Source organism: Octopus bimaculoides, chromosome 19 (assembly GCF_046866305.1).
Source record: "Octopus bimaculoides isolate indiv1 chromosome 19, ASM4686630v1, whole genome shotgun sequence".
NCBI lineage: Eukaryota > Metazoa > Mollusca > Cephalopoda > Octopoda > Octopodidae > Octopus > Octopus bimaculoides.
Window position 1 is genome coordinate 6,754,045 of NC_142946.1, and position 14,854 is coordinate 6,768,898.

Consider the following 14,854-nt stretch of genomic DNA (forward strand, 5'->3'; position numbering starts at 1 on the left):
TCCAGTATGGCCGCAGTCCAATGACTGGAACGCGTAAAAGATACCAACCGCTTGCACCCTTCTCTACAGAAATGTATGGCCTTGCGCCAACGTTAGAAATAGTTTTCCTGGCAATGTTTGCCATCCGTCGTCCATGTACCAAATAAGGAACTCATGAGATCATCAGACAAAATGCCTGGCAATATTTGCTCCAGCAAAGGCTGCGAGCTGGCAGACTCTCTCGTCACGTGTCAGCGACGAGAAAGTCAAGGAGGAAGAGTGAAAGAGAGAGGAAACGGTGAAAGGGAGAGAAGAATAGGGAAATGGTAGGAGAGAAAGACAAAGAGGATGAAGAACAAGGAGATCGTTCTTTCTGTCCACTTCCCTCCTAAAGAAAAGACGTGCTTTTTTCTGTCTCTTCTTTCATGCTTCGTCTACCTAGCGTTCATAAAAAATTTTTCTATCGTCTTGGCCCAACAGCCCTCACTGTCCTGTTCTTATTAACACTTTCACCCTCCGCAAAAAATCCCAAATTTTATTTAATTTGCTTTGCGGGAAGGACTGTTTTAATGATAGATTGATAGACCGACAGACAGACAGACACTATGTACCTACTCACAGATAAGATCGGTTCCTACATGTACGTGTACAAGTGCCCTCGTATGCATGTTTAAATGTGCATTAGTATATGTGTGCGCGTGTGTTTGTACGTGTGTGTGTGAGAGAGATTTTGTAAACGTACATTGTGTGAGAGTTCATGTGTGCGCGCGAACGCGTGTGTGTGTTTGCGAGTGAGTTTGTACGTGTACATTGTGTGCGTGCGCTTGCAACTGTGTGTGTGTGTGTGTGTGTGTGCATGTATCTATATGTGTGTGAGCGTGAATGTGTCTAAGTGTTTTTTTGTTTTTTTATTATTCTCGTACAACAGTCACTGATTTTACGGATGAGATTTCGGTTTTGATCTGCAATCTCGCCGTTATTGCTGAGGTTGCTTCTTAAGTTGTTGTTGTTGTTGATGGTGATGATGCTGATGATGTTGATGTTGTTGTTGTTGTTGTTGTTCTTGTTGTTCTTGTTCTTGCTGATGGTGATGATGCTGATTTTGTTGTTGTTGTTAGTGTATTGTAATTGTCGTTCACATCGTTGTGTCCATTGAGCATTGTTTGTAATTCTTGTTGCTCTTTCTCTATGTACCTATGTGTGTGTCTGCATGCGCGCGTACGTGTGTATCTGCATGTGTGTGCATGTGTATCTGAGAGAAAGAGAGACAGAGAGAGCGTACCCTTTATATACAGTAGCCCAATTTCTTAATAAATCTCCTCTCAGTGTTGCTTCTACTGCTACTGCTATTACACCTATTATTGTTTTTGTTGTTGTTATTGTCGTCGTCGTAATTTCATAAATGTTTGACGAAGCAATTAGCCGTGTTGTGTTACTTTAACAGGCTTAGCTGTTGTTTTCTCTAATACGGCTAAAGTAAGGTTAATAAATAATGCACACGTGTACGTGTGTGCATACATGTTTGTCTGCGTATGCAACCATGTATGTAAATATACACGTGTATGTGTGTACGTGTGTGCGTGTGCTTTTTGTATGTCTCCGTACATAAGTATGTATTCAATTGTATGACGTCAAAAGTCTTATATAATATTTCATTACCCATTAATTTATACACACACACATATATATACACTATATGTATATACATGCATATATATATATATGAATATATGTATGATTCTATACATACATACATGTATATATATGTACAATCTTACATACATTCATATGTAAGTTTATGTATATGCATACATGTATGCATGCATGCACGTATGTATGTATATATAATATATATATATATATGCATATGTTTGTTTGTGTCTGTGTATACGTATGCATATATATTGTGTATGTGTGTATATATGAATTAAGAGAAAATAAATACTATATAAGACTTGACGTCATACATACATACATACGTACATACATATATACAATCTTACATAGATTCATATATACATGTTTATGTATACGTATGAATTTGTGTATGTATGCATGCATGCATGTATGTATGTATATATATATATATATATATATATATATATATATATATATATATATATATATATATATGTATTATATATGTGTGTGTATGTGTGTGTGTGTGTATTTGTGTGCGTCTCCATGTCTGTGTGTATATATATATATATTGTATATGTGTGTATATATGAATTCAGACAAAATGAAAGACTATATAAGACTGTTGACGTCATACAATAGAAATACTTATGTATGGAGACACGAAACACATACACACACATAAATATACATACATATGTATATATATATATATATATATATATATATATATATATATATATATATATATACGTTGTTTGCATATACATATATACGCGTATATACATATGCACACGAATACTTGAATGTATTTATATATATATATATACACAAATATATATGAGTTTAATATACATGTATGTATATATGAGCTTTAATATATATATATGTAAATATTTGTATATACATATATATGTATACATATACACATAGATATATATTAACAAACACACACATCCATATATACACACACACACACACACGCATTCACCGAAAAGAAACAGTACTAATGAGTCAATTACTCTTGAATCAAACTTCAGGCGTTAAGTTGCCGACAATATATTATTATTATTATTATTATTATTATTATTATTATTATTATTATTATTATTATTATTAATAAATATATCATTATCATTATTCTTATAATTACGAATTGTTATTTTCATTATTATCATTATTATATACCGGACAAAATGCTTAACGGCATTTCATCCGCCTTTATCTACTGGCTTCAATTTCCGCCAATGCTGATTTCGCCTTTCGTTCTTTCGGGATCGATAAAATAAGTACCAGTTGAACACTGGGGTCCAATGTAATCTACTTACCTTTCCCCCCTGAAATTGCTGGCCTTGTGCCAAAATTTGAAATCATTATTATTATTATTATTATTATTATTATTATTATTATTATTATTATTATTATTCTGGTTTGACTCAAGTTCGATCTTACGCCTGGTAGGACTTATCCACAAGTTTTCAGCAAAGTGCTTAGGACCCTCCTGATAATCCTTGCTGGTCCTAAGAGACAAACTTTCTGTATGAGCCCTATAGAGTTCCTACAGAAGGAGTGTGTGTGTGTGTGTGTGTGTGTGTGTGTGTGTGTGTGTGTGTGTGTGGATGGATGAATGTATATGAATAAGCTACGGCTTTCTAATCTTCCCAGGGTTATCTCTCTTTTGTATCTCCCACTGAGGAAGGTTAAGAAGGTAGAAACGCATCTAGCCGTCCGCCAGGGAGCGTCACAGAGCAGATATCAGTTTCTTCTCTGCAGTAAACTGCAGTGAATTTCTTCTTTTCAAAGTCGAAATATATCATTTAACTAACCTAAAATTTGTTTGTTCCTCCTCTCTAGTTACCGCTGCTATTTCTCTCTCTCTCTCTCTCTCTCTCTCTCTCTCTCTCTCTCTCTCTCTCTCTCTCTCTCTCTCTCTCTCTCTCTCTCTCTCTCTGTGCGTGCGTGTATGGATGGATGGATGGATGGATGGATGGATAGATGGATGGATATGAATAAGCACACACATATATATGTGTGTGTATGCTTGACAGACTGCATTTTTTTATGTCCCAACCAATTAGTGATTCGGACAGATTGTCACAGCTGGAACGTCTTCTATACAAATTCTGCTGGATCGGGCTGACAGCTAATAACTTTTTTGTATTGTTAATAAACATTTGTTTATTGCCAATAAAAGTAACGGCTAATAAACTTTTTTATTGTCACAAGCGAAATGTAAGGGGACTAAAAACAGTAGTCTTGATGGATTTGAAAATAAGTTGAAACATTGGTTGTGCGATCTATGCATAAACCGTTTTTCAACTATGCCTTTATAACATGTTTTCCCTTCACTCTTCGATATAATTGTGCATTCGGACTGGTGTCTGTAGAAGTCTTGCTTTCCTAAGGCACTCGCAAGATGCCCTTCATTCTTCTAAACGTTTGCAAAAACGACCTTGGTTTACCGTTTTAGGCCGACCTTCGACTCGCGAAGTAAACACAAAGACACACACAGGTATGTACCTAAAACACTCACAAAGCTTTGGTCTGCCCGAAGCTATAGGAGAAGGCACTTGCCCAAGGTGCTACGCAGCAGGATTGAACCCGGAACCATGTGGTTGGGAAGCAAGCTTCTTTCCACACAGCCACGCCTGCGCCTATCATGCATGTATGTATGTATGTATGTATAATTGAATTATATGAGGCATCTAGAAACGTCTTATAATGCTATATAATGAAGAAGGCTTTAACAGAACAGAAACCAAAGCTTTAATACGAATTCTTAAATCTGTAGAACACCCTTTTCAAAATATTTTCTTTTGAATCAACCTTTTGTATCTCTGGCCCCGGAGGGCAACTGAATAAAACTATATTATATTTCTTACATAATTAACATTAAGACTTTATTTTCCCTCCCTCTCTCTCTCTCTCTCTCTCTCTCTCTCTCTCTCTCTTTCTATCTATCTATCTATCTATCTATCTTTCTGTATCTGTGTGCACGCTGATGTATGTGTACATGTGTATAAGTATCTATGTGTCTGCACATGCGTTTGTGTACGTATGTCTGTATATGTACATGTGTGGTTTTGTTAATCGACGAATATTTATTTACTTCGCGGTTCTATATATTTTATTATTTTATTAACATTTTTCTGTAATTTAATATATTTAATTATTTATAAAAATGTTTATTCCTCTTCTAAGAGTAATTAAATAATTCCCTTTTATCTGCTAAAAAACACATTTTTAAAATATTTTATGATGCTAGGATTTTAATTTCATTTAATTAAATAGATTACAAGCAGACAGGTTGTGCTTAATTTATAGATTTGTTTTTTTTTAATTATCAATTAATTTTTATTTATTTATATATTTTTGCATTTTGTTTTAGAAGTTAATTATTTTTTATTTTTCTTAATCTTTATAATCAAATTCCAAATTTGCTAAATAATGTTGCGAATTTATTCCAAGTGAACAGCAAGTGTTAACAGCTAAAAATTAAATAAATAAATATTTATTGCAATATTTATTGCATGTTAAATCGAAGCAGAAGTGTGTGTACGTCGTTGAGATACTAAGTTCTTAGTTTACATATCGTGGTTCAAATCAGCTGTACAAGATCTGGCTAAATATTGAGTCGGGAGTGGAGACATTAGACGCTACAAGTGTATCGCACTGATATCATCTAATTATTTTCTTTTTCTTTTCTAAACTAGGCACAAGGCCATGATTTAGGGACTACTGGTTTAGAGTTAGTTTACCAAGGTCACCACCCCGGGTCGGGAAACTCGGCAATCTGGAAAAGCTTTGGCCCACAAAATTCCAGAAAATCGATGCTGTCTGTATTCTTTTCTACTCTAGGCACAAGACCCGAAATTTTTGGGGGAGGGGCCAGTCGATTAACGAAGGGTTAATAAAAAGATGAGTGGAGGCGCAATGGCCCAGTGGTTAGGCAGCGGACTCGCGGTCATAGGATCGCGGTTTCGATTCCCAGACCGGGCGTTGTGAGTGTTTATTGAGCGAAAACACCTAAAGCTCCACGAGGCTCCGGCAGGGGATGGTGGCGAACCCTGCTGTACTTTTCCACCACAACTTTCTCTCACTCTTACTTCCTGTTTCTGTTGTGCCTGTAATTCAAAGGGTCAGCCTTGTCACACTGTGTCACGCTGAATATCTCCGAGAACTACGTTAAGGGTACACGTGTCTGTGGAGTGCTCAGCCACTTGCACGTTAATTTCACGAGCAGGCTGTTCCGTTGATCGGATCAACTGGAACCCTTGTCGTCGTAACCGACGGAGTGCCAGCGAACGAATAAAAAGATGTTTTTGACTTTTCTCTTTCCTTCTGTTCACCATGTAACTACCTCTAGTAAATATTCAAATTTTCCTGAAGGCGGCGAGTTAAAAGAACCGTTAGCACGCTGGGCAAAATGCTTCGCATCATTTCGTTCCTCTTTATACTCTGAGTTCAAATTCCACCGAGATTAACTTTGCCTTTCATCTATCCCACACCCCCAACTTGCTGGCATTGTACCAAATTTTGAAATCAATATTTAAATAAATTTTCCTGAGGCGGCGAGCTGGCGGAGTCGTTAGCATGCTGAGCAAAAATGCTTAACAGCATTCCGTACGTTCTGAATTCAAATTCCGCTGAAGTCAACTTTGCCTGTCATCCTTCCAGGGTCGACAAAATAAGAACCAGTTGTGCACTAAGTCGATAGTATCGACTACTAGTTGCCTTCTCTGTAATTGTAGGCCGCGTACCAAAATTTGAAACCATATTTAAATTGTTTCTGTATTAAATGTTAACACTTACTTAACTATTTATCATCCGCCTCTATATTCCATTATATATTTACGAATATTTAGCTTTAGATATTTTAAATGATTCTATCTGTCACCTCCATATATCTTGTCAGCTTTTTTTAATTATTCAACATTCATTATGTTAGCACAAACTTAATTATCTATCTAGCTGTATTCCTATATGCCTCATTATCTACTTAGGTGTCCTTAACATCTTAATGTTGCCTGCATTAAAAAGTATTTATACTAATTATCTATAAGTCTACATTATTTCTCACTATATATTTATTTCTGAGTGATTGAATTCAAAACCTTCACAGATTTTGAATTCCAAATGTAAAATTGCAACAATAAATACGCCAAAACGTTTAATGTGTCTGCTATTTCTAGCAACTCGCCCAAAACTCTTTGGGGTATTTATGAATATTTTACGGCATCGTTGCTTCGGGAACAATAACTTGACTGAGTTGGTACAGTAACAGATTGTTTATAAGCTTTTAGTTCTGATACCCTGCGTTCTCGGCTGAAATCCCGCCGTACGTAATTCTTAGTTTTCATCCCAATGCGGCCTAGTAGAATGAATCTTACTTAGATACCAACGCCTCCTGACCGTTGGGGGGTGTTTTCTAAAGCCTAGAGTAGAAAAGAATACAGACAACATCGGTGGTGGTGGTGGTGGTGGTGGTGGTGGTGGCGGTGAAAGGAGAGCGCTAGGGATGCGGCCTGCATGCCAAGGGGGGCGACAGCCCGAAAAAGTTCGGGTGCCATTGCTCTAAATTAAACAAATATTAAATTTACTTTAATAATTTAATGAAATACAGATATCAGTACATTAGTATAAATTAGAGAGGATTGTAAGAGGTTCTGGGCCCTCAGTGTCCGGTAAGTCGGTGTTGTACCTGAATAGGGTAAAATATTCTTAGGTAGAAACAGCAAAACGTATGTAGAAAATGTCTGAAATCAGACGCGAGACCAGATATTTCAATATTTTATTCCCTAGAATCGAGGTGATTGTCTAACTCCACCTCAAGCAAATTCATTCTTTTGTACTAATGTTGTAAATATCTTTAGAATTTTCATTTTTCTTTTATATTTGCAGAGCATCTTCCGTTTGTTTACTTCCATATATGGATATTTGAATCCGCGAGGAGAAAAGAATTGTGGTCAAAAACACAAAGAAGAATATAACCTGTTAGTATTCCGGTGATAAAACAGACACTATTAAATGAAAACAAATTTCTTTATAAAATTTATGAAACAAACAGATACAGTAACAGAGAAAGGATTTTCTTTTCGTTTTTTTTTTTCCACTGAAATACAATTTAGCACGGAGAGAGAGTATTAAAAAAAAGTCAATGGATATGAATACGAATAAAGAACGTTATAGAGCCAAAGATCTTTCTAGAAGAATATAAAATGAGTTAATGATATAACTATTCTAAGAACCGGATTTTTCCTTCAGGTATCTTTTGGTGGCTGGCAGCAATATTCATAGACTTGGTTTTACTGACACAAATTCGACTGATTTGTTAAGTGTTCCTTACTGGGTTTTTAGTTGTTTTGTTACTTTTGTATTTGTATCCAGTCTTGCAGACATAACTGTTTAACAATCAAGAGAAGCACAAAGAATTCATAAAGTGATATATATATTGATACGTGTTCATGTCACACACACACACACACACATATATATATAGAGAGAGAGAGAGAGAGAGAGAGAGAACATACACCACACACACACACACACACACACACACACACACACAAAGGCATATATATATATATATATATATATATATATATAAACATGTATTTGATATATTTAGATACACCTATATAGAACTATATACATATACATACATAACATACATGTATATATAGATATATATATATACACACACATACATACATACATACATACATACACATTCATAATTCATATATACGTATTTATGTCTATATACACATATATTTACACATACACACACACACACATGTTGTAGGCTAACTAAAGAGGTAAATGCAAGATGGCGGCTGGCAAGAATATTTGTGACATTTCCCTGCAAGAATTTGCAACAAGAAACGATTGCGTCCCTAATCTATCGAAGAACATCGATAATCGAAAAAAAATTCGCAAAACACCTAAATCCAAATTCACGATGGAAGAATTACTAAGATGTCTACCGAAACGAACTTTCTTTGATTGTCATGCTAATGTTCTAAGTGAAAAACTAAATTCTGAAGGTCATTTGGAAAATCAAAGACAGAATATATTTCAAGCTGAAGAATACAAGATGAAAGATTTACCAAAATTACATTCAAATATTACTAGTAACGTTAAAGGTTTGCCCCGTGGTACGAATGTAGATATCAAAGGAGAGTTTCTCTGCGATGGTCAAGCAAAAGAGAACGAGAATAAAGAAGGAAATAGAGATAAACCAGGTGTAAATTTAGAATTGAACGGCAAAATAGATCTGAGAGAGAAACTAAAAGAAACAGCGAAGACTAGTGCTAAAATGAAGCCAAAAGAAGGCGAAAGTCTTAATTGTCACTGTCTGCTTGAGTATTTGCAATATATTCGAGACAATGATCAAATAAACCCTTTTATGGTTAGACAAAATACAGCTGATAATATGCGAATAAAATTTGGCAGATGTTTTGAAAGCCAGCACAGACCTCAGACCACTGAACATCGACAGAGCAAGCTTTTCCGAGCTGCTCATCAGCTCAATCTGAAATGGAAACCGATGTGTCAGAGCGGACTTTTGAGTTATTCGGACACTGACCATCACCACAGGCATTTTGAACTGAACAGGCGTATAGGTATGGTGTATCAATGGATGGAGAAAGTTACAACGGAACAATTTATGAAAGAGAGAAAGAAAGTTCTTCGGATGCTTGGTGAAGAAATGCATGAGTCTCGGAGAAATCTGTCCTCTAGTCGCTATATTCGGCAGTCGGCTGAATATAGAAACAGCACCAAATAAAATTCATTCGCCTCTCCTATTTCTTTTAATGCACCTTCACAGGAAGGGTGGTGTCACCTTCTACCCAAAGGGTTTTTCCTACGTGGCATTAGTTTTCGCGGGAAAAATAAAGTCGAATACTTTGCGAACGCACCTTGTATATAAAATATATGTAATTTATATATATATATATATACATATATATATATATATATATTTAAGAATTTAAGGATTGGAGTTATTTTGTGTTCTTTGCTACATTGGTTTCTATTAACCCATTTATTCTATCAGAAGAATTTTTATTCATTAAGATAGAAGAAATACACATAATTATATATATATATATATGTGTGTGTGTGTGTGTGTGTGTGTAATTTATATATATATATATATGTATATATATATATATATATATATATATATATATATATATATATATATATATATATATATATATATATATATATATATATGTATATATATAATATTAGGGAATAACAAGTATTCCAGGTTATCAGGAACTTTTTCTAATTTACACTCTTCTAATGAAATGTAAAAAGTATATTTTATAATATTATTATTACAAATTTTCTCTGCGTATACCATACCATGAGGTTGTCCTGAAATAGGAGTTGCTTATCTATTGGTAAATATCCCAAATTTGTAATAATAATATCATATATATATATGCCTATATATTTCTTTATCTCACTATCTCTCTCTCTATCTACCTATCTATCTATTTATTATCTCTGTAAATATATTTTTATCTTTCCTTATCCTTTCTGTCTCCCACCACTAAATTATTCTAACGTGTTTCTTTTAGCTCTATAACTCCAAATACTTGCCTGAACTATTTGAAACTTTTGGTATTTTAGAAAATGTGATACTTTCGTCATGAATACGTTTATGTTTGGGATTACATGAAATACTTCTCTAGATATTTTGTTGAAGTTCTAGATGATCACACGAAATCAAAGACCCTGTATTTTCTGTCGCTGTATTTCGTTTCAGTTTTACCATTATACACCAACACTTGATTGAGAAATGTAAACATGAATTCTTTGTTCAATTCCAGATTAGTTCTTCGACAAATATAAAATTTAGTTTAATATGTGTAATTTCTAGATTCGTTAATAAAATCTGCTAATACGTTTCTTAAAATGGTCTGAGAGAACTAGATGAGACTCGTGTCTTTTTAGGCTGTAATCGCGATTCAATTACAGGATTTAATCGATTTTTATCGAGATAAACTTTTCCATTGACGAAAGTCAACAAGAAACCAGTGGAATATGTGGAGACTAGAGAAGGTCTGCATCGATAAATATTAATCTGCTTCACTTAACAACCCCCAAGTTCTTGGGTGTTGGATACTTTCAGCAAAATCTACCCAGTCGCAAGTTGTTGAGGTCAAACCTTTGGTCTGATCTGAGCTAAATTTTCTCTCCTTTCCGAACATTAACGAAAGCTTTCCTTCTTCTTATAAACACACATATTTTATATCCCGTTCTGTAAGAACCGAGAAAGAAAGCCGTTGAAGCTTTACTGATATCAAATACAAACTAAAACCTAAGACCCGGATACAATACTCGTCGAATACACTAAGAAAATAAGCTGCAGCTAATATCTTTTATCCGTTGTCTTTTACTTATTTCAGAAGTTGGGCTGCAGCCATGTTGGGACAATGCCTTGGAGCGTTTTGTCGAACAACCTGACCCAGTATTCATTCTTTTAAGTTTGGTTCTTATTCTATTGCAATCTTTTGCTGAACCGCAAGATTACGGATACGTATAAAAAACAGTCAACACCGGTTGTCAAGCGGTTGTAACAAAAACACAAGCACACACACAAGCATTCACACATGCACGCCCGCGCGCTTATGTATATACACACAAGTGTAAAGTGCTTCCACGCAGTTTCCATTCACCAAAATTTATTCACAGGTCATTAGTCGGCTCGAGGCTATAGTAGAAGACACTTTCCCAAGTCCCCTACCAAGTCTGATGAGAGTTAATTTCAATATATCTTCTCGGCATCTGGGTTGTATGATTAGGAAGTTCGCTTTGCAGCCATCAGTCCCAGTGCGTAGCACCTTGGGCAAGTGTCGTCTACTATAGCCTCGGGGCGACCAAACTGAAAGAAGTCCGTCGTATGTGTGTGTGTGTGTGTGTGACAATCGATGCAGTTCGGCAAAAGACTACGATAGAATAACTCATAGGCTTTCGTAGAATAAGTCCTGGGAGCGATTTCTTCGACTAAAGGCGGTGCTCCAGCATGGCCACAGTCGACACTTTTGAGAGAGCACGTATTCTGCATGAAAAACTTAAGCGTGCTGCTCGAGAGCGCACTGCTTGTGTAGTGAATGGGGAAAGTTTGGTTTGCAATGTTTGACCAGGCGTGTATGCTTGTCAAGAGCAGGGCTCATTAGCCTCCAACAGAGCCTCAAATACAAATTATAAATTTAATCCTAGAGCGCACATTATTCCTGAAGGTCAGCAATGGTCTTCCTCGGTCACGAGTGGGCGGCCATCATGTATTATCCTAATCGTTATTTGATATCGTATTCTTGAATATCTTCATGGATCCAGGCTGGCTTCGATTCCAATCTGAGACAATATAACGTGTCAAAACAAAAGGGATTTTGTAACTAAGAGAAAATACGTAGTTTACACGTTAAAGATGTAATCCATTCTTAAGATAAAATGAATATTTCACAAAATTTTAATCTTAATAACAACAACATTTTAAAGTCATTATCATAATTAATTCAATTTATTTACTCGGATGATATGCTAGTAATTCAATACAGTCTTTAGTGTTGTTTCGTTTTTGTTTTGTTTTGTTTTTCTATTCTTTTTTTTTTTTTTCAAAAGAAATGAGAAATTCTGTTCCGTGTTCACTCTTTGCATTTATATTGACAACATCGTGGATATTTGCTGCCGGGTTCGATTTGTACCGTTTCTTCACAATCCAGCTGCACCACACCACACCTTTGAAAGAGAAATGAAATATAAATGTTTGTGTGTATGCATGTGTGTGTGTGTGTGTGCGCGCGCGCGAGTGTGTATGCATGTATGTATGCATGCGTGCATTATGTATGTGTGCGTGTATACATGTATATATGTATGTGTATGTATGTGTGCGTGTATGTAAGTATGTATGCATATATACATATATATGAGTGTGTGCATGTGTGTATGCATGTATGCATGTATGCATGTATGTATTTATGTATGTATGAATGTACGTATGCATGTATGTATGTGTGTGTTTGCTCTGTGTATTTGCTGTGTTATAGATGTGTGTGTGTGTTATCTGTGTGTATGAGTGCGTGTATCTGTGTATGTGTATGTATGTGTGTGTGTTCCTGTACGTGTAGTTTGAAGTAAATTCTACTTACGATTCACAACTCACGCGCTCCGAAACGTGTTCTACACCCTTAACTTTTAATGGCGCGTAACAAATGCATCTCGTACAAGTGCGTTCGAAATAATAATACTTAGAAAATTCTACTCCACTGGGGCAACCTGAAATAGATACATAAATAAGTATAGAGACAATAAGCAAAAATGTTAGTTCTAAAATCTCTCTTAGAGATCAACGGAGTAGTTTTACTGAAGTAATATTCGTAGCGACTTTAAGATGGCTGTTCGTTCGAGCGGACTCTACTGCGATCTTTTAACACCAAGTGATGTCCTCTTCTGGTTAAAGTGGCCACGAATATTACTTATAGAGAAAATGATTCAAATAAACAGATGAAAGTTTTAATGTACAAAGTATATAGACATATATAGATATGAAAACAGAAGGCAAACTTAAAATCTTCAGATGTAAAAACAATGATGTATAAATATATGTATGTAAATAGGTTCAGGCGTGGCTGTGTGTTAAGAAGCTTGCTTCCCAACCACATGATTACGGGTTCAGTCCCACTGCGTGGAACCTTGGGCAAGTGTCTGCTACTCTAGCCCCAGATTGACCACAGCCTTGTGGGTGGATTTGGTAGACGGACACTGAAAGAAGCCCGTCGAATGTGTGTGTGTGTGTGTGTGTGTATGTGCGATGGTGTCTTTGTCTCACCCACCAACGCTTGACAACCGATGTAGGCGTGTTTCCGTACCCATGACTTACGTACCCATAACTTAGTTCAGCAAAAGAGACCAGTGGAATAAGTACTAGGCTTACAAAGAATAAGTCTTGGAGCGATTTCTTCGACTAAATCTCTTCAAGGCGGTGCTCCAGCATGGCTGCAGTCAAATGACTGAAACAAGTAAAAGAATAAAAGAATTTTTTTTTAACAGATCAAGCTTACTCAGGTTACATAGGCTCAAGGAATTAGAGGAGAAAAGGTTTGGCGTTACAATTCTGACAGCTGTTTCTGGAGGCTCAGAGTTACTTCATAATGTTGGTAGATGTAGTTCATCAAAACTTTGCTGCCAGTAACGGAAGTAAATAGGTATTGATAAAATCCAGGGTCTCGTTCGTCAGTTCCGAACGAACTGCTAAACTAAGAGGACGTAAATAAACCAACAGCGGTTGTTTAGCGGCAGGAGGACAAACAGACAGACACACACACACACACACATAGATAGATAGATAGATAGATAGATAGATAGATAGATAGATAGATAGATAGATAGATAGATAGAAAATTTAAACTGTATATATGTATGTATGTATCTATCTATTTATGTATGTATGTATGTATGTATGTATGTATGTATGTATGTATAAATGCTTGCGGTGCGTATTTATTGTAATCAAGTTTATTGTAATCAATATATATAATCGTAATGTAATTATAATAATATAATATAATAATTAGGTCTCTTACCACTGCCAAACATTGCTGCACCGAATGCTAAATGCACGAGAGCTGCAAACACGATGATCTTCGAGTATGGAATCATTCTCTTCAAGAAATATAGAATCTCCGATAGCTTGAAGAATTACTTCCTAAGCGCTTTCAATCAATCTACCAAAACCTTTTGCGCGAGCGTATGTATGTGGGTGTGTGATGTGTGTGTGTGTGCACATATGTTTATGTGTGTATGAAATATGATATATAAAATATATATATGTGTGTATGTATATATATATATATATATATATATATATATATATATATATATATATATATATATATATAGTTGTTGGACAAAATAATGGCAACACCTAGCATCATAGCATCATAATTTTGAAATATCTATAAAACCGTCAAAGGCTTGTTTATTTTTATGCTTTTTTTTATTTATTATTAGTGCTGCTTAATATGTTTTGCTAAAATTACTGTTTCTTTTCAGATATCATCAGAAAAAGGTAATTAAAATTCATTACAATGACAGATCTATTGGACTTTCAAAGAGGTCAAATTGTCGGTGCTCGTATGGCAGGCGCTAGCGTAACGAAAACAGCCGAAATGTTCGGTGTATCAAGAAGTACTGTCTCGAAAGTAATGACAGCCTTTGA

The 14,854-nt window shown here is 35.4% G+C and overlaps 1 protein-coding gene and 1 long non-coding RNA gene across 3 annotated transcripts in view; one reads left to right on the plus strand and one right to left on the minus strand.

The window, feature by feature from the left end:
- The window catches only part of LOC149131754 (uncharacterized), an 11,374-nt gene extending 1,623 nt beyond the window's left edge, over positions 1–9,751 (plus strand). Inside the window, exons 1-2 of one of the 2 annotated variants that reach the window (XM_089366552.1) lie at positions 3,798–4,129; positions 7,519–9,751. In XM_089366552.1, coding sequence (XP_089222678.1) covers positions 8,447–9,406 — 960 coding nt within the window. In that variant the 5' untranslated portion in view covers positions 3,798–4,129; positions 7,519–8,446 and the 3' untranslated portion in view covers positions 9,407–9,751. Of the gene's footprint in view, positions 1–3,797; positions 4,130–7,518 lie in introns of those variants that run through there. The other variant, XM_089366553.1, reaches the window with a different exon arrangement.
- A 2,387-nt stretch (positions 9,752–12,138) lies between these two features.
- On the minus strand, positions 12,139–14,428 carry LOC149131755 (uncharacterized). The gene is made up of 3 exons (XR_016245165.1): positions 14,220–14,428; positions 12,786–12,912; positions 12,139–12,375 (listed from the first exon to the last, which is right to left on the minus strand). It is a non-coding gene; the product is annotated as an uncharacterized LOC149131755 (long non-coding RNA).
- Positions 14,429–14,854: the final 426 nt, after the last annotated feature.